The sequence below is a fragment of the Zosterops lateralis genome, assembly GCF_965231275.1.
Source record: "Zosterops lateralis genome assembly, chromosome: 19".
Classification (NCBI taxonomy): Eukaryota; Metazoa; Chordata; class Aves; order Passeriformes; family Zosteropidae; genus Zosterops; species Zosterops lateralis.
Genome location: NC_139779.1, coordinates 3288795 through 3315620, shown reverse-complemented (window position 1 = coordinate 3315620; position 26826 = coordinate 3288795). Strand labels below are relative to the sequence as shown.

General features: G+C 44.4%; 1 protein-coding gene across 1 annotated transcript in view; it reads left to right on the top strand.

Moving 5' to 3' along the window:
- Positions 1-26826, top strand: part of VPS53 (VPS53 subunit of GARP complex) — a 64210-nt gene that overhangs the window by 480 nt on the left and 36904 nt on the right. Inside the window, exons 2-9 of the mRNA XM_083875065.1 lie at positions 2525-2605; positions 3623-3672; positions 4435-4501; positions 18366-18452; positions 18688-18803; positions 19891-20010; positions 25304-25382; positions 26595-26738. Of these exons, the coding sequence (XP_083731191.1) occupies positions 2525-2605; positions 3623-3672; positions 4435-4501; positions 18366-18452; positions 18688-18803; positions 19891-20010; positions 25304-25382; positions 26595-26738 (744 nt within the window). The remainder of the gene's footprint in view (positions 1-2524; positions 2606-3622; positions 3673-4434; positions 4502-18365; positions 18453-18687; positions 18804-19890; positions 20011-25303; positions 25383-26594; positions 26739-26826) is intronic.

Genomic DNA, 26826 nt, shown 5'->3' with positions numbered 1-26826 from the left:
CCGCTGTGGGCGGAGCCCCCTCAGCCCCGGGCTGGTTGTGCCCTGTGGGGCAGAGCCCCCTCAGCCCCGGGCTGGCCGTGCTCGGAGTGAGGCAGAGCCCCCTCCGCCCCGGGCTGGCCGTGCCTGGTGTGAGGCAGAGCCCCCTCAGCCCCGGGCTGGCCGTGCCCGGTGTGAGGCAGAGCCCCCTCAGCCCCGGGTGGGCTCCAACCCGCCGGGCCCGCGCTGGGGGCTGAGCGTGGCTCGTCGTGGGCCTGTCCCTGTCACCGTGCGGTGCTGCGGTGTTTCCATGGCTAATTGCAGGCCCAGTGCTGCCCAGTGCCTGTGGCTCCCTGGAAATCAGGATAATCGAAATAAGGATAATCTTGGTTTGGCTTGTGGTGAATACACGTGGGATTTATTTTTTTTCCCAGGCTCCCCAGGGAATGGGCACGGCCCCGGGGCTGCCACAGCTCCAGGAGGGTTTGGACACTGCTCCAGGGTGGGATTGTTGGGGTGTCTGTGCAGGGCCAGGAGCTGGACTTGATAATCCTTTTGGGCCCCCCCAACTCACGGTATTCTATGATTGTGTGTTCCAGTGTTCCCTGAAATCCTCCGTGGCACTTGGAGCCCATCAGGGTCCCCTGAGAACCCTGGGTAAAACCGTGGCTCTGTCACTGACCCTGCACTGCCGACCCTTCCATCTGCAGGGCTCTCCCCTCCTCTGTCAGAAGTCTGGGCAGCAGCAGTGTCTGTCTCACAAAGTATCACTCGAATAAGTTTTTGCCCTTTCTTGAGTGTTGAGGCTTGTGAGTCACTTTTGGTGACCCTCCTCGAGGAGCAAGGGGAGAACTGGTAAATTGGCAACTGGTAAATTAAGTGGCAACTTCTAAAGAAGATCTGGAGAGAGGAAGAATCCTTTGCACTTGCAGACGTGAGTTTTTGATCAGTGGAGCATCCACCACATGCCTGGCTGAATTATTTTAACAAACAGTAAAGCTGTAGGAAAATATTCCCCTCCTGAGCACTGGGAGTTGTTGAGGATGACAGCACCTGCTGCTTTCCACCTTCCTCTCTGCCACTTCTCAGCCCAACAATCCCCTTGTTCCTGTCAATGTTCCTTAACCAGTTTTGGGCCAAACCTGCCCAGTTCTGGTTAAAGGAGCAGAGCTGGCTCAGCTGCCCTGCAGGAAGCAGGGTGGGGAGCACAGGCAGAACTGGTGCCCCACCAAACCCAGGCCAGCATTTGTGATTAATAGGTTGTGACAAACTCCTTGGGAGTGACAGCTCCTGCAGCTGCTCCAGCTGCCTGCAGCACTGATCCCTATCTGCAGGGTGAGTGCAGTTCCTGAGCAGCCTTTATCTCCCATCTCACCTCCTGTTTCATCTGCTCTTAATACTTGGTGGAGATTTGGGATTTGTGGAGGTTGATTGACTGTGAGTTGAGAGCAGGACAGGCTGGGTGTGATGCTGCTCTTACATGGGCTGATGTCAGAGCATTTTCCTCTCTCACCATGACCTCACACATGTTTAACTGCTGCCTGATTCTCCTCGGCCACAGGAGTGATTGGGAAAGCTTCTGCTTCAGGCAGAATTTGTTTTTATCTCACAAAAATTGCCGATTTTACAGTGCAGAATGTGTAAAACAGCATCAGTGCTCCGTGTGCCCAGGTGTGAAGGCTTTCAGTGAGCAGGGGGATGCTGTAGGGTTGGTTTTGCTTTTGCCAGGGGGTGTGTTGGCCGTGGCTGATGACTCTGTAAATATGGGACAGATATCACAGTCATGGAATACTTTGGGTTGGAAGGGACTTTAAGGACCATCTCATTCCTTCCACACTTTCCACCATCCCAGGTTGCTCCAAACCTCATCCTGGGTGACCTTGAACCCTTCCAGTGATGGGCCATCCACAGTTCCAGTGTGAGAAGGGAAAGCAGCACACTGCAGCCTGTGGGGACAGAAAGCAGAGCCTGGCAGTCGTGTTTGTGTTGTTTGAACTTCTGAGGAGAGATGAGATCTGTTTGCACCACAGCTGCTCTTTCCCCGCCTTCCCAAATCATTCAGCAGGTCGTGTTTCTCACCCTCTTTGTGTGAAAAGTGGCAAACCCAATTCTCCAGAGAACTTGTACAACCACTCCTGAATTCACCACGTTTCCTGTTACACTGTGGAGAGCAAACCCTCTGTCTGTCACCAGAGCTCTTGCCAAGGGCAGGGCAGAGCCTCAGTTTGTTCCCAGACAGCAACAAAAGCATCAGGGTGGTTTGGGATTACACGATCAGTGGCTCGTGTGTCTTGGGAATTCCTGGATGGGTTTGTGCCAGGGCTCTGTGTGGAATCATGAGGGTGAATTGTCTGTGTTTATCCAGGCTGGTATCCACAGGAATTTTGGGAGGTCGGAGCCCTGCAGAGCACGTGGCTGCTTGTTAGAGAAATGCTGTGAAACACAACTGGAAGCAAGTTCTGGTGGAATTAAAAGTAGTAGAAACTGTGGAAAGTTACAGAAATTACTGATGGTGGTTGATTGTGTTTGTTTTCCTCTCTCTTTCCAGGTATTTCCCAGTCAAGATCCACTGGACAGAGCAGATTTCAATGCTGTGGAGTATATTAATGCTCTTTTCCCCACTGAGCAAGTAAGTAATGCTCCAAATACTCTCAGACTTTGCTTTCACACTTTTTACTATCAGATTTTACTTCCACCCTTTACTCTCAGGGCAACCTGATGGCAAATGACCAAGCAGTGTTTAAACCTGTACCCAAACTTTTTATTTTAAACACTAGCACAGGAAATAAAGCTTTAACAATAATCACTTCTTAAATTTGCAGCTCACAGGGTTTGCTGTCGTTATGTGGTGTCTTTCCACCCAGAATGCTTTCATGTGTAGAAATAAATTTGTTTTCTATGTAGATGGAGTAAATTTCATAACTTGCCATGTATCAATCTTTGGTCATTGGGATTTTCAGCCTGTGCAGTGTCACAGCAGAGTTTGAACCCAGTTGTTTCTTCTGAGATTTAAAGAATGGGATTGCAGTGGGCCCACATCCATGCTTTGTGTTCCCAACTTCAGCCCCAGGGGGAGTTTTGGATTAACCTCTTGCAAAACAGAGATGTTTCTCCAGGTGGAGTTGGTGTTTTGAGGCTGCTCCAGCATTCCCCATGTCTGGGATCCTCTGCAGCACCCCTGCTTTTGCCTTGCAGCTTTTTCTGGTGGTGTGGCTTGGCTGTTTTCCCTTTTCCAGCAGCGAGGAGCTGTTTCCCCAGCAGTGCCTTCACTGCTTCTCCTTCCAGACCATTTTCTGCGTGACTGGGCCCTGCAGGGGGGTCTGAGCCCAGAGGCAAAGGCTCTGTCCCCATCCCCAGTGCCCACTGGAGGTCACTGTCACACAGTTTTGCTGACAGAGGAGAGGCAGAGCACAGGGATGGGGGAAGCCCTGAGCCCTGACCTGTGTTTTCATGCTCTTTATGATGTGACAGAGAAGCAGCTGAGTTGTTGTCTCAGTTCCTCCACCTGTAAAACAAAGCTATTACTCTCCTCTTCCTCAAAACCCCTGTGTGTTGAAGTGTTTGGGATCACAACTGATTTTTTACTCTCTAAAACATTCACCATTTCACTTCTCCCTGATTTTTTTTTTTATTTTTAATGTTCCAGTCTTTGGCAAACATCGATGAAGTCGTGAACAAGATCAGATTGAAAATAAGGTAAATATTTCTCCATTTCATTGCATCTCAGCTGGCCTGGTCTGATTGTCACCAAGGCTTCATAAATGCAGCCTTTGTGCTGCAGCTGACAGGATTTAGTTTGTTTAAAAGACATGGATGAGACCAGCCTTGAGTCTAATAGTGGCACAGAAATAAATATAATTTTTTATATTTCACTTTATCCTGTACCCTTCAGGCTGTTTAAGCTGGTAGGTTGCAAAGTCCAGCTTTAAAAAACAACTAAGAATCAAAAAGCACCAAATTTTAGTACAGTTTGAAGACTGAGGGAGCAAACTACCCAAAAGACTCAGTTGCCAAGAATTCCTTGTTTCTGGGGTCAGAATATCAATTGTAAAAACTCTCATTCTGTATTTTCGAGTTGTCATTATTGGTCCTAAAACTGCAAAATAAAGACAAGTGTGAAATACTTAAATTTTCTGTCCTGGCCGATATTGCCAGCATGAAATGATTGAGACAGCACTTTGATATGTGGGAAGTTGAAATGCAAACAGACAAGGGAGGGCTGACAATATTGCTTAAGGGAACAGGAATGCAAGAAACCCTGGTTAAATTTAGAAATGGATTTTTATTTTTGCAACAAGACTTTTAAATTGTGCAAGATTGAACAGAGAAGGAGGGGGGAAATAATGAGTTTATTGTTGGGAACGTCAGGTTTGTTTTATTTTAAAATAAAATTATTCCCCAGTTGTTTGGGTCAGGTTCACAGAGACTGTGTTTGACACTCTGGGGTTTTTCCTGCAGGAGGTTGGATGACAACATTAGGACTGTGGTGAGGGGACAGACCAACGTGGGACAGGATGGCAGGCAGGTATGTGCCTCAGGGGGTCCCAGCTGGGGATGTCACACTCAGCAATGCCTCTGGCAGCCAAAACTCCACTGCTGTTGTTACTGAGATGTTTCTGTGCCTCTTGCCCTGCTCACTCAGCAGCTGCTCTGACCTGCCTCACCCTCTGAAGGGAAGTGAATGAGGAATTGATTTAAAGATCAAAGCAGGAGGCCTGTGTGCCATTCTGGAGCTGATGATAAAACGAGCAGCACTGAACAGGTACAAGTACATTTGATCCTGGGCAGGGATCAATACAAGGCTGTTTGTCCTTTTCACTGAATTGTTGGTCACTGCTGATCACTGGCTGCCACTTCCTCTTGCAGCTCCTGTTCAGCCCTCAGGTTTGCACTTGTTTTTTTGGCCTGACAGAGGTGTTTGCTGGGAGTTCAGTATTGATGAGCACAGCCATGGCTGCAGGGCCTGGGAGTGCTCAGCTTGGCCCCTGTGTGTTTTTGAGGCTGAATTGAGCCTGGTTCCATTTGGCTCTTATTTCCTGTCCTGTTTTAGACCAGGGACATTGAACCTTCAACCATCAGTCAAGGTTCCTCAGTGACTTCTTAATACCAGCCTTAAGACTGGCATGGGATTATTACCCCCTCTGTTTTCCCCTGCTTGCTGTCACAGCAATTGGTATCTATTTCTAATCCCAGCTCTGCCACAGAGCCCTTGAGGGAATTATTTCGCCTGCCTAAGCTTTTGTATCGCTTTAGAAAAAACATGAGACATGCTCAATTCTCCCAGCACAAGTAGCTTGATCATGGATGTCTTAAGTGCTGCTTTAAACTGGGGATGTGTTTGGGATGTGGCTTTCCTGGGAGTGGCGCTGCTGTAATTACTGTGCAGGAGTGAGACAAGGGATCAGGTGAGGAGGCAATTACAGAAATTGAGGAGGGAGTGGAAAACTGGTGCAGTGCTTGGAGAGTTTGGCTGTGATTGGAAAGCTGGGGCTGTTTTAGCCTTTTTGGCTGTGAGAAGACCACAAAAGAGTGGGATTGAGAAGAGCTGTGGGTGAGAATTGCCTGGAGTGCCTCAGGGCTTGGAGAAAAGGATGAACACAGCAGTGCTGTGCTCAGCTGTGCCTGTGGGACAATAGGAGCCTTTCTGCGCCGTGGAGGTTGGCAGGCTTTGTTCAGAGCTCTGTCCTGTGCCTGTGCTTTCTCACTCTTCCATCCCTTTGATGCTCTCCAAGGCATGGACAGATGGACCTGCACAGTGTCCTGCTCTGAAGCACCAAGAAGGCAGAGCTGTCTGTGCTGCCCTTCCTTCAGTTTGGTTGTAAAGGAACCAGTTAAAATCCTGATTTAAGTAAAAACCTTCAAGTGCTCACTCGTGTGTCCATGCAGATGTATTTCAACTGGCCTGGGGCTGCAGTTAGTCACAAATATTCCTGTATTTAGCTGTGGATTTTCCTGTTTTCCCTCATTTTGTTGCTTTGCAAAGTAGAAGCAAACTTTTAAGACAAATGCCAGAGCTTGCAGTTGGATGGGCTGAGGCCAGACAATCTCCCAGGAGCACCACAGCAGTTGTTTCTTACTTTGAGATCCTAATAAATACTGAAACCATTCAATTATTTAAAGTGTTACTTCTCTGGGATGAAAACTGGATTGATTCTGAAATGCTCTGAGCTTTTTCTTTCTAAGTTTCTAATCCAAGCCCATCATTTCCCACCTGGATATGCATTTTTGGGTGAACTGCTGGAACCAGACTGTTGGAGTGGCAGGACTTGGCTGGCTCTTGAAGCTTAAAGCAGTGAAGGAGCATCACCAAGCTCAGATTCTGGACCTGCCGCAAAGGAGGTCACCTTACAGTGCTGGGGAACTCTTGATTGGCATTTCAATTTGAGATGAACTTTTATATTTGTCACCTCAAAATCAGAGGGAACCTAGGAGAAACTTTTGCTGCTGCTGTCACCCCTGGGTGCTGTGTGGGGGAGTGAGGCAGCCCTTTTCACCCTGTTGACAGCAGATTGTGGGGGTGAAAACCTTGTTTTCCAGCTTCAGCTGCCTGTTCCTGTGCTGAAAAGTGCCTTTGTTTTACCAGCATATTCTCAGGGGAATCGAGGACACTTGGAAATGTTTTTATGGAGCAAGAGGCCTGACTTCTCCCACTTGGAGAGGAAGGGTTTTATTTTCCAGTGCATGGTCAGAAATTGTTTTGAAACAGCTGAAAACAAGGTGCTGTTAAGGCAGTTCAGTTCTGTGCTTGGAAGGGAGTTGGTGTTGCTGTTTTCCTTATTTAGTTTTCCTGGTAATTTGGTCCCACAGCAAAATTAGGTTCTTATTTCTACTAATCTTATATTCCTATTATATTTGTAGGAAACTGTCATCCCCAAAACCAGTATTTCCCTGCAAAATTGGATTGACACATCCACATGGATAGGTAGTGTCATCCTGTGAGCCTCACCCTTAGGCAGCCCAGGATGAGGATCATTATTGCATTTGATCATCAAAACCACAACTGCAAACCACCCTTGATTAGTAAGGAAACAATTAGCAACCACCTTTTGCAGGAGGTTTGAAACAAAGCTTAAAGGCAGCCACATCAGTAAGTTTAATCTCTGATCTTCTTCCATTTGTAAGTCTTACCACAAGAGATGTAGTGCACAGTACTTGCAGCAGGCTGCCTTTTGGAAAAGTCAGAAATTTTTGGAAAATTCCTGTCATTTAATTTCCATTCCTTGGCACACTGAGACCCAAGAGGAACACTGCAATCTCTTTGAAAGCCATAAATAAAAGTGCATCTGAACTCCGATTTTGTAGCTGCTTGAATTTCAGTGAGAGCTCAGGATCCTGTGTATTTAACTGCAGGATTGGACCTGAAAGGTGATTTGCAAAACCCTCTTCCCTTCAGTCACATTTTCTCCCAACAACCCCTGATACTGTGGCCGGTGTTTGCCAGCGTTGCCTGACTACGTTGTGTTGGAGATGTCCTTGTCTGAGGGGTAAATAATAGTTTGAATAAACATCCTTTCAGTCTCTGACTTCCTTCCAGAGGAAATGCAAACCTTGGATGCAGTGGCAGAAGAAAAAAAAAAGAAGTTAAGTCAAAGCAAGCCAGGAGGGGGTTCTTTGTTGAATCCCTGCCCTCAGCTGTCTGTGCTGGTCCATCCCTGCTGCCCTTGCAGGTGAGAGAGCTCAGCCTTGACTTTCCCATCTCCTGTCAGCCTGAGCTGCCCAAAAAATGGTTGGGAGTTTTGTGCAGGCACTTGATTCGAGTGCTGCTCAAATTACTGGGGTTTATCATCAACCCTTTTTTAGACACCGGTTCCTAGAAGACGAGCTGAGGTTATCAGCCTTGGCAGACTGGGGTTTTATTTTGAGGAGATGGAGTTATTTCCCAACTGAGCCCAGCAAAGAGCTTTCCAAAGCTTGTCTTGTGGAGAAGCTGCACCTTCCCAGCTGTCCAGGAGAGGGGAGCCCAGCCTTGGTTTTGAGAGCAGGATGTTTTGTTGATAATTGATGGCAAGGGAGCGCTGCCAGCAGAGACAAATCTGGGTAGTGCTGCTTCTTGTTACTGTCTCAGTCAGAGGAACCTAAATCCCAGTCTGACCCAGTGGGGAATATGGAGTGTGCAGCCATGGAAATGTGCTCTCCCTGCTCCTTGAGGAAAAGGAGACCTTAGGGATAGGAAGTCCAGAATGGTGATTGCAGATCCATCTGCTGAGCTCTCCCTGTGATGGAGTCTCCTGTCCTGTCTGGCTGGGATGATGTTTGGGATAACACTTCTGTGCCCCCCTGCCTACTGAGGTAATGGAGCAGGGCTTTGAGTAGCTATGAGAAGGCATTTTAGTAAGAAATTTTCATGTAAAAGTAGTGAGGTTTTTTTTTGTCTATCAGCTTTTAAACTGTTCCCCAAACAGTCTTGCTCACGAACACGTGTGCGGATAAATTAGCAGCGAGGTGTCTGAAAAACCAGATTCTGAGTCTAAAAATAAAAGCCATCAAATAGATGTGGCCCCAAAAGAGTTATTTAAGCAGTTCTAAAGGCAGGAATGCTCCCTTCCCCACAAAGCATAACCAGTTTCCCAGTTCAAAGCATCTGCCTTTTTGAAATTTTGCCCTAGAATTTCCTCCAAATGCAAAAAGCCTTAAAATAGTCTGGCTCATTTGGCTTCCCCTTCCTGGTGCGATATTTCAGTGAAATCTGCAGACAATGCCCCGACCCTCAGAAATTATCTCACTAATGATCCTTTTATGGGAGGAAACAACAGCCGTGGGTGGAACATTCCTCTGCAGGGCGTAACAAAATTTTCCTTGGGAGTCCCAGACTTGGACAATTTTGGATGCCTTGGGAGAGGCTGGGAATGCAGGAGCTGCTGTGGTTCAGTTGTAACAGTTTCTAGGGAGCCAGTGCTACGCGATTTTTCCTCTGGAAGATTTTTTTATTTTTTCTCAAAGCTGCTGCTGCTGTTGAATTGGAGAGTGGGCTGACCTTGCTAAGAGCTGCAGTCCAGTTGTGGCATAATTTCCTCTCTGCCCTAGGGTGCAGTATAAAAAAGTTCCCATAGATTTTTCCAGGGAGCGTTTAACGCGCTCCGTATGGTTTGATGTGTCACTCCTCAGTTGTGTTTATTGCTGAAGCTTCTGCGTGGACTGGCTGTAATTTTTTCTGACAGTTGATGACATGCCTTTACTGGTTGTTTGGCTGGAGCTGCTTCACCTATCAGGCTTTTGTCCTTGTAATAAGTAGCCTCTGCATCTGCTGCTGGTTTAACTCTTGATGGTATCTGTGCAACCAGGGTGGGTAAAGATGGGGTGAATTCAACAAAAATCTATTTTTTGGGAAGAATCAAGAGCCCCAGAGGAGTCTTAAGATCCTAAATGGATTTGTAGCTTGATAGTTTGAATCTGAATAAAACACAACAAACTTCTTGCTGTTATCTCTGGTCCATCTTTCCCTTCCTGCCCTGTGCCCACAGTGTCTGTTAAATGACTGAAGTTGCATCAAATAACGACTGTGTTTCAAAGAAAAATGTGGTTTATTGCTTAAAATATTGCTTAGTGTCTGACTCCATTAAGGTCTGGCTCAATTAGTGCTAGAACAAAGTTAAGTGTTAACTAGAAGAACAAATGGATGTGCCTGGGCTGGGAAAAGCTTTGGATGTTTCTCATGGCTGAAGATACTGGCTGATAACTCAGATTGCTTTGGTTGGCTCCTGCTTTGCTTTGCTCCATGCTAACAGTGCTATATATTTTATTTCTCATAACTCCAGCAGTACAAGAAGAAGGATGGCAGCTGCTGTGGTCAAAAAACAGGAATATATCCTTGCTGCCCAGCCTGAGCCCCAGACAGTTCAGTTGGCCATCCCACCTTTTGGTCAGCCAGGGCTGTCCTTTCTCCTGGCATGTAAAAATAAACATCTGGGCTCTGCAGCTGTGGGGAGACTCCAACTGCCTGCCCTGCCCTGGGTGTGCAGCAGTGCCTGGCAGTGTTTGAGCCTGTGGAAGGAGGAGGTTGTGTCTGGCAGAGAAAAATGCCCACAGTTTGTGGGTTTGACAAGGTCGTAGCTGGAAGTATGTGAAATACTCCCTTGGTTTTTCTTTTCTTTAAACAGAGATCAGGAAGCACTTTGCAGAATCAATACAGAGAGGAAGGAGGAGATGAAGATGGAGAGTGAACAGAAAAGAGAGGGATGTAGGTGCTGCCCATGGCAGAGAGCAGCAGGAGTGGGGTCCTCTGCTGTGTCCTGAGCCCCAGGGTCACCACAGTCAGTGGCTTGTCCCCCTGGGTACAGGCAGTGTCAGCCTGGCAGGAAGGGAGGTGCTTTTGTGCTCTGTGTGCATAAAATCTCCTTAAGAAGCAGCACTGTTGCTTCAGCCTCCCTCCTTTCCCTCCACCCCCTCGTGTGGAGGTGGCTTTTCTGACTGCAGGTTGTGTTTCACACTGAACTGAGGCACTCAGTGCCTGCACATCTCCTACCCCAGGCACTTTGCTGCCATTTATTTGTTTATTTAAACACATGCTTGCTTCCATCCATCAAATTCCAGTGCTGCTTCCTTGGCCTCAGTGCCCAGGTTTGGCTCATGGGGAGGGTTTGATGTGCCCCTGCTGTTGGGACAGCAGTGACTGTCATAAGCTCTTAATAACTAATTAAACTGAAAATAAAATATTCTGAATATCTCTGAAATATTTGGGGGCTATTTTTGTGTCACAATCCCTGATGTAGTAAGCACCATCTTTCAGTTATATTCATTCTCTCCTGCCTGGCTAAGCTTTATCTCTTGGATTTTTATGAATGGGTCATTATTCTGAGATGTGAGCATATGAAATATGACTAGTGTTAGATTTCAATACCTTTTTAAGATAGTGAATGGATTGGGGTTAAATATGGCGTTTTAAGCTGTGTGACTTTATATATTTTATGAAAAGTCATGCCACGGATTCTGTGAGGCTCCAGCTGAGTGATTAAAGCCCCATAATATTCTTCTGTAACCCATGAATAATAAGCAGGAGCTGAGCTGCCAAAATAAATCAAAAGTGAGTTTCATTCAGAGTCATTTCCCTAGTGAATTGTGACAGTTGGACAATGTCCTTCCCTTGTAGAGACGCTGATCTTTTTCTAGCCCAGAACACGTTCAGTGAGCAGAGTTTCAGGTGAATGGCATGCCAGCAAGAACCACTGCTGTTTATTCTCTTGCTGGCATGACTTTTGCCATCTGCTGCAAGGCAGGAGCAAGTCTGAGCTTGACCTTGCCTTGTGCTCCAGTGGGGATGTTCCTGTCCTGCAGCCCCAGGCTGGGATTGGGGTTGTGTTTGTGCTGGCAGGAGGCAGGTGCTGCTCTTGGTGGTGTTGAAGGCACTGCAAGCTGCAGACTGTCACCAGTCCTGTGTGTTTTTGATGCCAACAAAGCAAGGAACCCAGCCTGAAAATAAAGTTCCAACAGACAGGAGATTGTGTCTTAGTGTGCGATATTTAAAATTCTTCTCTTTCCCCCTTTTTTTATCTATTTTTTTTTTCTTGTTGTTTTACATTTTTGGTGTGGTCGTGTTTATTCCAGCTGGGTTGTTTCCATGCTTCTAGCAGGTAAACTGGCCGGAATTCCACTTGGAAATCCCTGCTTGCAGAGTTCCTGCTATGATTGTCCTTTCCCTCCATTTATATTTGCCTTTAAAGCCTTAACCTGTGCTGATTTTAACCAGGGCAGAGAAAGAGCCCCAAACTTGGGATGAAAATTACCTCTACCCCAACCCAAACCAGCGTGTGAGCGTGGATATGGAATCATCTTGCAAAATCTGATGTAACTGGAGTGGTTGCTAAACTTATCCCCCACAGAAGTCAAGCTCTGATATTGCAGATGTGCCTCTGATATTGCAAATATCACCAGTTGCAGTGTGCAAACACAAGTCAGCTGGAGTCCCTCAGTCATTTACAGTCTTCCCAAATAAATTCAGTGTTCTTTCCCTCTGATCAGCCCAGGATGGAGGGAGGCTGAGCAGCACTGCCAGGAGCACTGGGTTAATCCGTGACCCTGCAGGACAAGGCGTGTCCTGGGCACAGGGAGGTGCAGCAAACACCTGCAATCAGGGTGTCAACAGAAAACAGGAGGGCAGAGACTCACAGCTTGGCTATTCTGAAACAGATAAAGAGAATAATGAGTGTCTGCACGGGGAGTTTTAGCTCCATGATAATAGTGTTTAGTGCTGGGCGTGGGGCAAGGCTGGGGCTGCTCACCTGCCACGTGATGAAGCTCTAGTAACGTGCCATGAGGTGATGGTGAAGCTCTAGTAACCCATCCTGAGGTGATGGTGAAGCTCTAGTAACCCTCCATGAGGTAATGATGGAGCTCTGATAACCCACCATGAGGTGATGGTGAAGCTGTAGTAACCCTCCATGAGGTGATGGTGAAGCTCTAGTAACCCTCCATGAGGTGATGTGAAGCTGTAGTAACCAACTATGAGGTGATGGTAAAGCTGTAGTAACCCTCCATGAGGTGATGGTGAAGCTCTAGTAATGTGCCATGAGGTGATGGTGAAGCTGTAGTAACCCACCATGAGGTGATGGTGAAGCTGTAGTAACCCACCATGAGGTGATGGTGAAGCTGTAGTAACCCACCATGAGGTGATGGTGAAGCTCTAATAACCCACCATGAGCCCCAAGCCCTGATGAAGCTCCAGAGGCTTTACATTTTTAAGTTGTGCAATGCCCACAATTACCATTTAAATGGCCACACACATTACCATGTGTAAAACTCATGTAAAATTACTCACTGCAGCCAGGCCACTCAAACCTCTGTCCCAGCAACATCAGCACCTTTCTCATGGTGCAGGCACCCCCTGTGCAGGGCTGGGTGATGCAATAAAAACTGAGGAGCTGCAGACACCCCATGTAAAAATGCAGTAAAAGCTGACAGCTCAGAGAGGTGCTGGACCAGCCCAGGGATGCAGTTCAGGAGTTAAGCTGCAAGGTTTTGGCCAGAACTACCTGGAAATCACCTCTCACTCCACCCCGTGTGTCTGTCAGTGTTTGTGCAGCTGTTGAGAACGTGGGGTTTGATTTCCAAGCACGATTTGGGGTTAAGTGAAAGGGGCAGTCACAGCAATTTTAAGCTTGGTGCAGTGTTGGATGTAATCTGCTGATATGGAGTGTCCTGTGCAGCCTGAGTGGTTGGGATTGGAGCTGATGACACAAAACTCTCTCCTTCAGTGACAATTGTGGTAGTTATGTACTATTTGCTGAAACTCCCAGGGTAGGAATCTGCTAAACTCAAACCCCAGAGGGTGATGAGCCCTTCAGGTTTGTCTGCTCAGGGAAATCAGCTGGAACTGTCCTGTGCTGAGACAAGCCCAGGATTCAGCTGCAGTGCCTTAGCCTTGGCTGTAAAACTTAAGTGTTTTCTCTGAAACGAAATCAGTCTGAGAATCAAAGTGAATTTCCACCCTTCCCCAATCTGGAGGGACTCGTTTGTGTGGAGGTTTCAGCAGCAGAAAATGTGAGGCTGGTTCCAGTGTGAGAAGGGTTTCTTTGAAATCTCCACAACTGAGCCTCCTCAGAGAATTGGGGATGGGAACTTATTTTTAGTTGTGGTCTAGATTTTCATTGATCTGGGCTGGAAGTGTGGCAGCAAATGAAAGAAGCATTAACACTCGGTATTCAAGAGCAGGGACCAGGCCAGGAGCATTAAATTCTCAGCATCATGACCACAGCCCTATTTGTAACATTAAAAATGTATTTGGATGCTGTGAATCTGGCAGATGTCAAGTGTCTATAAAACACTTGGTAGAGGGCAGCTTTCTGATGTGAATAACAACATTCAATTGGACTATATATTGGCTAGAATCAAATAAAAAATAACATGTTTCTAGCACAACACCAGCAAGCAAATAGAAACCGTGGAGGTATTTTAACCATTACTGAGGAGAAAAAAAAAACCTCAGTGTTAGCTCAGCTAATCCCCAAGCAAGGAAAACTTCATCTGAAAATTTGCTTTTTCTCCCACTTCAATGACATTTTCTAGTAACACACAGGCCTCTGAATTCCTATTTGCATATTTCCTGGTACTGAAATATTTTCTTGCACAAGATCCCTGATAGGATGCACAAAGAGGTGTTTAGAAATTAACACACCCACTAATGAGCTGCTGCTTGATGGGGTGATGTGACAGCTCTTTACCTGGGCTGGGAGGGGAGGAGAAGGCTGTGTCCATCTGCAGCACTGCAGGGATTTGGAGAGACTGACTGTGGGGTTTTTTTTGGCTGGAATAATTGTTGCTAACACTGGTTTTTTTTGTGTGTGTGTGTATGAATGTCAGCCTGGTACTGTAAGTCACTGGAACATAACCTTTTAAAGAATGCATCACTTCCAAATTTAACAAACAAGTCATACTCTGGTCCCACCTCTCGCTTGGGTTATTTTCTCCCCTCCTCCTGCTGCTTGGAAGATCTCGTGTGAAAAGGTGGCACAAGGAGTGATGTGTGGTCTGACCTTAAGAGCTGCTTGGGCCAGTGCCAAGGAAAAGCTGTTTTTTGGGCAGTCTCTCAGTGATTCGTGATTTACCTCTCTGTTCCCTATTGTTTTCCACCGGTGCCTGTGGAGTCTTTTCCTGTCGCAGCTCAAGGTGAAGGAGGTTGCAGAGCTGTGGCTGATTCCTGGGCTGTGTTTTTCCCTCCAGCTTTGGAGAATTTGGCAAACAGCAGAGCTGTTCAGTGGCTGCCCAGCTCACCTGAGCTCAGGCTGTGAGCTGGAGCTGAATTTTCCACCTCCTGTGCGAGGTGTCTCATCTTTCTGCTGTGAACACAACAGCTCCCACTGCATAAACATTGAGTGAAAACCAAGGTGGCCTTAAATGGGGGACTCCCTCGTGTGTTCCTCTCCATGAATTATTTTGGGAACTTGTTTCTGCTGGGAAGTGCCTGCAAGGCAGCCCAGGACACCCCACATCTCCTCCTGCATCCAGAGCAGGGTCGGGACACACTACACCACAGCAGGAGGAATGTGATCCGTGGCTGCAGCCTCGTACCAAGCACTCTGTGTGTGGAACCTCTCCCCCCATGGCTGCTCCTGCCCTCTTTGCTAAATTTACACTTGTCAGAGCAGTTGGGAAGCCCTGGGGTCAAACATTGGGGGGAAAAAAGGCTCAGACACTGCTGACCCCCTGGCTCTGCCCCAGCAGCTCAGCCCTCTCCACACCGTGTTTCCCAGCTGGGACTCAGAGGTTACACCAAGTTGAATAAATAATTCTGATGGGTTAATTGTAGCTTGCAGGCTCAGTTGTTGATTAGAGTCATATGGTGTTTTTTCCAAGCACGTCGCAACCTTCGTTTCGACATCCTCGTTTCGTACAACCACAACAAATTATGTCTCCAGCCTCTTTTATTTGTTCGTGGTCCTCTGCCCCCGGCGTGAACTGCTGGTGGAGGGAAGGAAATGCAATAACTTCACTGCTGGTTGCTATTTGGGGTGTGTGCATTTCCATGTTTCCCAGTTGCACTGATGAGGAAAGCAATAAATTAGTAACGCAAGGTGAGCCCAGTGCCGGGCCACAGCTGGGAGATCACTGCCTGTCATCCATCAGGGCAACCAGAGAGGCTGCAAGAAAAGCAATTCCAAGCCTCTTGATACTGTTTTTCCTTAGAATTTCTGCCTGAGAGAAATCTATTAATAAAACGGTAACAAAAGCAGTGAGGAAATGCTTTTAAAATTCATGATTCGCTGTTGTAGCAGGAGCAGAGTGTGAAGGGAAATGTGTTTTTTCCAGTGCAGTGTAGCCTTCAATGTGGCTGTGTTTTCCCCTCTCTTTTTACAGCTGAAAGAATAGTCATTAATTACATTAATAAACTTCTGTATTGCACCTTGAGCAATTAGACCTAATTTCATGCCCTAGATGTTGGTTTCTTATCCCCTAATAACACCATTTATTAAATATGAGGTGTTTTCTTATATTTGAAATTTGTTTTTCTATTTGCTTTACTCTGTCTTTATAGTGACTGGGAAGGTGGTGGGTTTCTTTCATTATTGGTTAATTTTATTTATTTGTTTCCTCTACACACAGTATTTTACTCTCAGATGCTGTGGTTAGAATGTACAGCAAAAAATGTTTCACTGATTTCTTTAAACTGCCTTCTGACTCTTTTTAACTGTACATGTGCATGAAATAACATTTTTTATTCAGTTCTGAACTTCCCACCAGATCTGTCTGACAGGGCCCTCCTGACTTTAAAAAAACCTAGATTTTCACATAGTGTTGCTTTCAACAAATGTTCAAAGAAATGTTTTTCATCTCTAAATGTAAATGACACAAATGATATATTCATTATTTAAATATATATATTATATAATGAATGAGAGTGTTCTGACTCATGTAAGGAATATGCAGCACTTTTTTTTTTTAGGAGAAGAGATAAAGATTTATGTCTTAATGGCTAAGCAAAAATTTGAGAGAAAGTCTTAAGGAATGAAACAAGTGTTTATGAGCAATTCTGATTGACTCAAGTTTGCTGTTGAGTTTTTTGGCTTTAATTTTTATGGAAATGTTTCCCCTTTCTCTGAGGGATGTGATGCAGGACTGGAACAGAAGAGCAGCTGCTGTTTGGTCTCTCCCTCTGTCCCAGCCACATTTCTCAGCAGGAGACCACAGCTCCTTAATTCATCAGATTGGGCAGAACACATTTGTGTTTTTCCAGAGTTTTTAAGGCGGTGAAAGTGTCAGGACCAGGTGATGACACCAGTTTCCCTTATTTTTAGCAGTTTTAAGTGCTCAGGGACAAAATCCCATTTTTCTCTGCTCAGTGTTCCAGAGGCAGTTTTTAAGTGGGGATTTTGCTCACCCTGAGTGTGCTGCTTTCCACTGAGCAGCAGCAACATGTTCTTCACCCACTTTCCTGCTGGTTTTTTATCACAATTATTAAATGTCACTGTTAGAGAAATAGATTTTTTTTGAAGAAGCTCTGAATTCCTGGGGTCGTGCAGAAAAAATATCATTTACCATTAGTGCTGAAGCGGAGGGAAACAGAAATTGGCACCTGCAAAGAATTTTCAGGCTGATTTTTTAATTTTATACAGATCTATCCAAAGCTCAGACCATGCAGGACAGTTGCTTCTTGCTTGATAACTCACTGGAGTAATGAGCTGCAGGCCTGAGTATAGACAGAACTAAACATGTTGAAATGAGCATTCTTTGCTTCTTTGCTTTGCACTTAATCCACCAGCCTTTCAATGGAGGAGAAAATTTAATTCTCAAAGGTGGCTGGAGCCCCAGGGAGAGGCTGCTGGGGGTGTTCAGCCCTGGTACAGCACATTTTTTGTGTGTTCATGTCCCTCAGTGAACACCTGGCACCTCTGTGACACCAATCCATAAAGTGTTAACTTCCACATGAATCAGAAGATTTTTTTCAGAAGAGACTTTTCTTCCAACCCCCACTCTGGAAAATGAATTATAAACCATCTCCAGCTTTTTGTACTTTTATTACAACCCAGCTATATTCCAGAAAAAAAAAAAAAAAAAAAAAAAAGCTCCTGGCAGATAGTTTCCTCATCCATTTCCAAATGAAGATGTGTTAAATTTATTTGCTGAAGGAACTTGTAGCTTGTGCTGTAACCTTGGTCATGGGACTGGCTATAAAAGCAGAGGGATGGAAGCCCCACTGAACAGCGGGGAACAAAGTGGAGCTGGAAATGTTATCAGGCTGGGAAGGCAAAACGTGTTGAGTTACTTGAGAAAGCAGATTTTGAGGACATGTGGCTTCGCTCACTGAATCCACGTGTGGCTCACGCTGCTTGTGTGAGGTCAGGCTGTGCCATGGATGTGTAAAAGGGACCAGGTGCCCCAAGAAAATGGCACTAAAATCCAGGTGAGAGCCATTTCCTTTACCTGTGCTTAGAAAGAGCCTTTCCTCCTGCAGGTGTGATCTGCCTATTCCAAAGGAATCTCAGCATCATGTTTTCCACCAGGATAATGTCCTGCTAATTCAGCAAGGGCTTTGGGCAAGCACTCAGTGTTCTAGATGTGTATTTTTTTATTTATAATTAATGAGCATAGAGGTCTTGTGGAGGTTTCATTTTTCTGCTCTAAATATGTGTTGATCAGGAGTAAGTTCTACCTATTTTTCCACACTTAGTATGTCAAAAAAATATTCCAGTAACCTTAAAAGAGCTGCTTTCTTAAAATATCTTGATGAAATTTTGCCAAAGCATTATTGTAAAATGGATACTGAAACCCTGGCCCATTCAGCTTCAATATTCCAACATGGTACATTGACTTCTGTTGTGCTGCTGGTATTTCCTTTGTAAGAAAGCTGCTCCCCTCCACTGCCGCAGCCCCAGGGACTGTTAAGAGCAACTGTGTATTTCTTAGAAAGGTGAAAACTGAATGCAGATTTTCTTTCCACTCTGACCTTGTTTCTTTTCCAGGCCCTGGAAGAAGCCCAGAAAGCCATTCAACAGCTCTTTGGTAAAATTAAGGATATTAAAGACAAGGCTGAAAAATCTGAACAAATGGTGAGCAGCACTTTCTTTCTGGCCTTTAAAAGGGAGGGGACACTAACTTTTCCTGTGTCAGTAACATTTTTGTCCTTGGTCCTCAGTGGTTGATAATTTCCTACTGAGCCTGTGTTGAACCTGTAGTGTTCACACTGAGCTGACAGTCACAAAGGGGAGAGAGTGACTTCTTATCTTCTGAAAATTACATTGCTGGGGCTTGATATTTAACCAGAGTCCTTTTTTCATTCCCCAGGTGAAGGAAATCACCCGGGATATCAAACAGCTGGATCATGCCAAGCGTCACTTGACCACCTCCATCACCACCCTCAACCACCTCCACATGCTGGCAGGGGGGGTGGATTCTCTGGAGTAAGTGTGGAATTTGGAGGGAATTTTGCTTCAAAGTCTGGATTTCTGCTTTCTGTGCTGCTCTGAGTGACCCCCCCAGCCTGTGTTGTTGTGTTTAATAATTTGCAGCATCGATTGCTTCAATTGCTCTGTTGATTCTTGGTGATAAGGAATGAGTCTGGCTTCATTAAGGACTAGGACAGCCTGTTATGAATCCTCATTAGGGATGTGCTCTTGGGAATTGGGGAGGATTTTTTGTCCATCTTGTATCTAAAACTGCAATGAGTTTTGGTAAAGATCTGCTCTAATTTTCATTCTAGCACGAGTTTAAGTAAACCTTGCAGCTTGTGCTGTGTGTGAATCGAGGGTTAAATATTTCTAATAACCCATTGTAGGTTTTTTAATATGCTTGAAGAACACACAGTCTGGGAAAATAGAGTTTTTTTTCACGTGTTCTATCTGTGAAGTTGCACAGCCTGTTCTTGCTTTGTAGCAAATCCTACACGAGCACTGGGTCGTGAAGCGCTGAGAATAAAATTCTACTCAGCCTGCTGTCTCCACTGGAATGATCCTAAAGGATGATATAAAAATAAATTAACTTGATTTTCTTCTTTTTCACTGTCAGTTCCCTGTGAAAGTTATTAAGAGAGAAGTCAAGGCTAATGGCTTTTCAGCATCGTTCTCCTCCAGAGAAGCTTTAACTCACACTTTGTGTGTGATGACGAATGGCTTCACTCAGGTCATTACAGTCAAATAACATTTACTGCCTCCGGACCCATACTGGGAAGAGGATGCATTCAGTAGTTTACATGTTCCTTGCCAAGTGTTACTTTTGACATTTATGGTTTTTTGTTGGGTTTTTTTGGTGGTTTTTTTTTTTTTTTTTTTTTTTGAGGCATTGTTAGATGTGTGCCAGATTGGTTTATTTTAGCGTCGCTTAAGTGAAATTTTAATGCTCCGTTGGAATGTTGATGAAGAGCTGTGTGCTTTAGAAAAATAAATGTCAACAGGGACCAGCGTGACCCAGTGGGGATGAAGTAACCTGTAGAATTACCACCCAAAGATTTTCATTGAATCTGCCTTTGTAAAGCTTTAATTTCCTCTGCAGGGCCATGACCAGGAGGAGACAATATGGGGAAGTTGCCAACCTTCTCCAAGGTGTCGTGAATGTGTTGGAGCACTTCAACAAATACATGGGGATCCCTCAGATTCGACAGCTCTCTGAAAGGTAAAAGGTTCAAACCCTGAGCACTTCCTTTCCTGCTGGGGAGGGAGGGTAGGAAATGTCTTAGGCAGATTCAGAGTCTCATGGATGTGAAGCCTGGACATGGTCCTTGGAGCTTCTTTACAGCCAAAATAAACAGGTTCAAACTGGAGAGATTTTGCTCAAATCTGGAGCAGCCCATTCTGTTCAGCAGCAATAATTATTGTGGATGGAACTTGCTCTGTGCTTTTTACTGGCTGGCTTTTCATTTTCTCACCTGGAGGAACCTGTGGAAGTGCAGATTGTTCTGTGTGACATTCATGGTGCAGGTGTTTGTGGTGAGCCCTGGGGTGATACTTTCTCCTGCTCTGCTCAGCTCACTGATGGAGCCTGGCATGAAGCACAGATCTGTTCATGCCCATGGTGATGTCTGGGCCCCTTTGTGCCTCACCATGGATGTCACTGGTGTGAGCTGTTGTCAGCCTGCAGTGCCCCAGGCAGGATTTCTCCTTCTGCCTTTGCCAAACGTGGTTATTCTGAGCACCTTAAGTTCCTTCTGCCAAAACCTGCTCCTGTCACCCAGTTCTACTGAGATTTGAGGCTTTTAGCCAATCTTCTTCTGCTGGGCTTGTACAATTTTGATTTTCTGAGGTGGAGTTACCCTGATTTGATGAGTTTTGGTGCAAGTCCCCACCACCTTCAGCAGTAGCAGGTGAAGGCTCAGTGGTCACTGAGCCACCATTTCTCCTCAATCTTGGCTTCATTTGGGATGTTACAGCTGGGATTTGAGGGAACAAGGCCCTCCCTGTCCTAGGGGACATTGCTATCCCTGCCTGAGATGACTTTCCTCATTACAGAGGTACTCAAAGGACTCCTCCAGGCACAGTCATTAATTTTATTTTTTTTTTTTGGTGACTCCCTTTGCTAAGACAGCAGCTGGCTCCCTGTGTTGTTTAGTGATGGAAACAGAGTTTGAGTGATTTGTTTGTAATGTTTTCATGTAAATCTGTTGGACTTTCTTTATGGTTTAGATACCTCTTCCAGAAAACACAGATGGAATCCATGAAACAGAGCAGAAGAAAAATCCACTCGAAATCTAGAGGAGGGATGGGGCCTTGTTTAACAAAGCATTTGACCATAAGCATTTGCTTAAATGAACACGAACATCAAGGAAATGTAAACATATGTCAGTGCTTTTCTGAGTTGAGGCTGTTGTCTATTCCAACCTAGTGCTCAGAAATATTTCTTGCTTCATTTTCTTCCAGAGTGGTAATGCCCTTTGGGCAGAAACCTGCTGTCATTGGCCATTTTAAGGCCAAATACAATTTAAGCCTTGGTCTAGAATTCTGGCTGGTTTTCCCTTTCTGGTGGATGATTATTTAATACTTTTGTAGTTGCTGATTGTTACAAAAACCAATTCAGGCTTTCAGGGTGGTTTCCAGTCACACCGGCGAGACTGGCAAGGACACGGAGGAAAACTTCTTTTGTTTTATTCTCCCTTCAAGATAAGGATCTGAAAAGCTCAAGAAAGTCTGTTCCTCCTATTTTTAGAATTGCCTCAGCAGGGTTTTCCTTCCAGTGTTTATACAGGGAGAGCTGCACCATCTGGTAGTGATAGAGGAGGCTGCTTGTGGGGCGAGAGGAGCTGCTCTGGGAGCTCTTCCCTGATCCACATCCAGGCACAAAATTCCTACAGGGAGGTCCATGGCACCATAATTCTGCTTTTGGAGTTGGGCTCCATGGCTCTGTGTTAGGGCCTGGTTTGGAGTTGACTTCCCTCTCTCTTTTGCTTGGAAATCCTTTTGTGATTCGTGAAACATCAGAGGAAGTTTTTTTACCCGGCTTCTCGCGGGGGTATTTTTAGACTGTGAAATTGGTGGGGTTTGATATCTCATGGATTTGTTTTAATGGTACAAGTGAAGCCTCCAGGATGTTTGGGAAGGCAAGAAATGCTTTAGTAGATGCTGGCACAGACCTGTGACAGTAACCAATGTCTGTTATATACAATAAGCCCATTATATACACTCCTAAACGAGCAGATTCTGTTGCTTTCTGAAATAAAAAGCCTCCTTTTTTTTTTTTCATGGTGTGAATGGAGTGGAGCCAAGTATGAATGAGAAACCATGGGAAGGAGAAGTGCCTGCTCAGTGGTGTTGGATGTGCTCTTTGTCATGGGGTATTCAATTTAGGTTGCTGCTCCTGGATGCTGTGAGAAGTAATGATGTGTTTTTAATGTTGTTTTCCACCTGTTCTGTCCCTTTTGAAAATAACCAAGCAAGAATCCCACTGTAAAGGATTCATTGGAAACCTGGACTGAACTCTCAATTAGTTGGCTTATAGTTGGGATATTGATGTAAAAATGCCACAGTTCATAGCCAAATGTAAATATTTTCCTAAGAGTGTTCCTAAAACAATTTTTAATGCAGTGCATCAGTAGCTGTAGTTGTGTTGTAGTAAACAGGAATATTTTCTTATCTCTCAATCCTCTGCTGTTTTCTGTCTGTGGAGGGAGGTACAATTTGTGGTCCCAAACCCACCCAAGAAAAGTGGTCTTGCAGGCCAAGCAGATAGTGGAAAAAAAAGCCTGGAAAGTATTTAGGAATAAAAAATAATTATAAGTTTGTCACAGGAAAACAGGCTAGCTCAGCCTCTTTTTATCTCAGCAAGTTGCCAGGCGTGGTTTAAGATTTCTGGTAGCTTTGGCTAAAGGAATTGTGGTTTCTATTAATTGAATGTCATTTGAAACATAGCAGTGGGTTTGCTTGTTTTTATTTTTTAAAGGCAAGGGGAACGGAGAAGAAAAGCCACTAATAATAAAATAAAAGTCAGAGAAACAGAAATCACTGATAGTTGGATAAACCAGAGGGTTTGGCAACCCCAGGAAAAGGCAATTCCCTGCTGAGTGGGATATCCCAGCACGTTTCTGGGGGAACCTACCCGAGGAAAGAGACCTTTATCAAACCCACCTGAGGCTCTGAGAGATCCTAAATCTCTTATCTGGGCTTGGCTGAGCCAATTCACTTGGTGAAGGGGTTCCACACACACAGGGAGGTCATTCAGTGCTGAATGTCCAGGCTTTTATCTTTTAATGCTGCACTGCATGGAGAATATTCTGAATTATTGAGAAGCTGACTGCTTTCCACAAGGGCAACAATCTCCAATGGCTCAAGGAAATGCCCCCGCTGTGTTCTCTGCCTAAGGCAGTGGAGCTCTAAAGAGGTGGCAGAAAGGTTTTTTTGCTTCTGGGTGTGTGTTCATAATTGTGAAAATAATTGAGTGTTTCTGTGTGTGTGTGATTATATAAAAAGTGGTATTTCCTGGGAGGGCACTGGGGCTCCCTGTCCTTGCTCACACACACCTAAACTTTTGGCTATTTGGATGGCTCTGCCTCTTAGAAAATATGAAGGAAAAAAAAAAAAAGATTCAGACTTGTTCTCCCTGCCTGCTTTTGCAAAATTTTTATTTTTATTCAGGACCTATTTTTAAAAAAATACATATTTTTAACATCCCACTCGAGCAGGGCATTCCTGCAAGTTTCTTAATTTAAGGCTATGAGAATCCCCATTAAGACTATCCTTAAGTACTTTCCTGAATCAGTGCCTAAAACAACAAAGCTTGTGGACAGGGTTTTTAACTGCTTGACAGAGGCTCTTTTAAATTTGTTGAGTCTTTAGGAATCTGGCTGCTGCTCTTTTCTCAGTGCCTCCACTGTGCTGCACTGCAGCTGTTGTCAAATAGGAAGGTCCCCACAACCTCTCCTAAGGAAAAGGAATATCACTGCTAATAGCTTCCAGTTGTTCATACAAACTCACTAATTTCTGTGACTCCTAATTCTACACACTTCTGGTTTCCTGATTATTTGAAAGATAAAAAAATTTCCATCTGTGTTCAGTGTATTTTTTTTTTCTTCCTTTTTTCCCCACTTCTTTTCCTGATTAATCAAGGGGTTTGGTTCTGTGATTTCTCACATGAGCTACAAGTGCTTTCTTGTAGAATTTAAGCAGGAGTAAACCTGTAACTGTGGTTTCCTCCTTACTAATTAAATTTCCCACTCTTATTTTGACATATTAGTGAATTCCTTTTGTTTACCAGTTATGAAGTTGTTGACGGGCGATTTTTTTACCTGGAAGAGTAGAAGAGTTTCTGAACATTCCTGTGAAGCAGAGAGCTTAAGTGAGAATTATTTTTTGACATTGCAGGCAGGAAGCTTTTCCAACAAAATCCCCATAAATAAATCCTGGGGAAGGCAGGTCGTACATCCAGTTAAATCACAGATATAAAGTTATATTTCAGCCTTCACTTTTAAAGGACTGGAATTTTCTGCATTTGGCACCATGAAAGAATCCAGCATTGTCAGATCATCCTGCTAACGGAACTCAAATGGGAAGATTAAAGAAGCAGATCATTCCTTGATAAGGTTGAGGAGTCTTAAACAAGCACACACAAAAAAAAAAAAATTCCCAAGTCTTCTGCCCACAGTCTGAACAAACATTTTCACAACAGTAAATGTCGCCAGGCTTGCTGAAGTATCAATCTCAGTGGAAAAATCCACTGTTTGAGTGATCAGTTTAGACCTGAAAGTGTTTCCAGTATAATAAAAACTGATGGAAGAATTCAAGGGCTGCAGAGGGATACAAGTGCCTCACTGTTTGCTTTGGCACTTTCTAGTGTGTGTAGGCATTTCCGTTTCCCTAGAAGTATCAATTAAGCTGTATTGACTTTTATTTCTGGAAATTGGAAGCTTTATTCTCTCAGACAAAAAAAAAAAAGAGCAAAGTTGTGGTTTATTCTACTCCCATTTCATACCTTTGCTCTTCTGTGCTTCTCTAAGACATGGAGAATTTAGAATTTATAGAATTAAATCGGTGCCAGCAGTGTTCATTTAAAAGTGGATCAGCACACCTGGAGCTGTGAAAGGTTCATGGTGAAGATTGAGACATCGTGAAGCTTTTTACGTGTTAGAAACATATTCCTGTTGAAATGTGATCAACATAAATGAATTGAAAAGTAGATCCCACTGGCATGAAAGGATTTTCAAAGAGCTGATTTCTCAGCTGATTAATTGGCACTCATTGAAATATTAAATAATAAAAATTAAATAAAAATATCCAGGACATGTTCTGCTGCAGCTCTGCAGAGTTGTCAGTCAGAGAGCAAACACTCTCCCAGTTTTCACACACAAACCTTCTTGATGTGCATATTTTTTCTTCAGCATCTCTTTGATCCCTTCCAAGCCTTCATGCAGCTGGTGGTGTTTCAGCCACCTTGCAGGGAGGTTTTGAGCCACCACCAAACCTTTTCCTGTGTCCCCTCACAGGGTGAAGGCAGCACAGAACGAGCTGGGGCAGCAGATCTTGGCTGACTTTGAGGAAGCCTTTCCTTCTCAAGGCACAAAGGTAAAGTTCTCACTTTTCCCTCTTCTTCCCATTGAAAAGCATCACTGAAAACTTTTCAGTGTGATTGTTGTTGGATTTAGGCTCATTTTCCCTCTAGATTTGCCTGTTTCAGGAGGTTTTTTAGAAGGCAAAGGGTGATTTCTCACTGTTCCTGTCAGGAATGTTGGGGGGAAGTGCCACCCTTCCCTTCACTCTGCACAACCAGGCAAGAATTCACCTCTGGGACCCCACTGGGATTTTCCTTGGGGTCTCACCCAGTCCCTGGTTATTTATTTATCACAAAAATTCGTGTTTTGTTCAGAGGAAGCCAAGCACAGGCTGGCTGTTGACACAGTGCCACCGAGTTTGTGGTTTCCTCAGCCCAGATACAGATCTGGGGCTAAAGGCACCCACTGTGCTTCCCCAGCCTTGTGCATCCAAACAGTAAAGGGGACTAGGGGTGAATTTGAATTTATCTCCAAGAAAATACCAGTTCTGTCTTTAAAAGTACCAGCTCTGCTGGTTTCTTCATGCAAGTGGCAAGTGCAGGAATGAGGGGGCTCTGGAATAGTTGATGAAGGGCAAATCTTCTGCCCTTTAAAAAAAAAGTTTAAGTTTTCTGCCTTTAAAAAAAAAGTTTCTAATTTTTCTGCCTTTTTTAAAAAATGCTTCTAAATTTTCTGCCTTTTTTAAAAAAATGCTTCTAAATTTTCTGCCTTTTTTGAAAAAATGGATTTGAATTTTCTGCCCTTTTTAAAAAAATGCTTCTAAATTTTCTGCCCTTTTTAAAAAAATGCTTCTAAGTTTTCTGCCTTTAAAAAAAAAAAGCTTCTAATTTTTCTGCATTTTTTAAAAAAATGCTTTTAAATTTTCTGCCCTTTTTTAAAAAAATGCTTCTAAATTTTCTGCCCTTTTAAAATAAAAATGCTTCCAAATTTTCTGCCTTTTTAAATAAAAGTGCTTCTAAATTTTCTGCCTTTTAAAAAAAGTGCTTCTAAATTTTCTGCCTTTTTAAAAAATTATTCTAAATTTTCTGTTCCTTTACCATGGAACAACTTCATGGTCAGTGAAAATGGAAGCAGCTCAGTTTTGATGCAACAGAAAATGCAGCAATAACTAAAGGGTAGCAGCAGAAAAGAGAATAATAGGAAAGGGTAAAGCCAAGATAACCTGGATGCATTTACAATCAACTCCTTTAATCTGAAATCATTTTCTTCCTGTTTATTTTGCCAGAGGACTGCTGGGCCCAGCAATGTCCTACGTGATGCCTGCCTGGTCGCCAACGTCCTGGATCCCAGGATCAAACAGGAAATCATCAAGAAATTCATTAAACAACACCTCTCTGAATATCTGGTCCTCTTCCAGGAAAATCAAGATGTAAGGGAAGCTCCATTTGGATTTCACATTTTGCTCTGCTGGTCTTCTCAAAATTCACATTTCCACAGGTTCCTATGGGGAAAAGTTT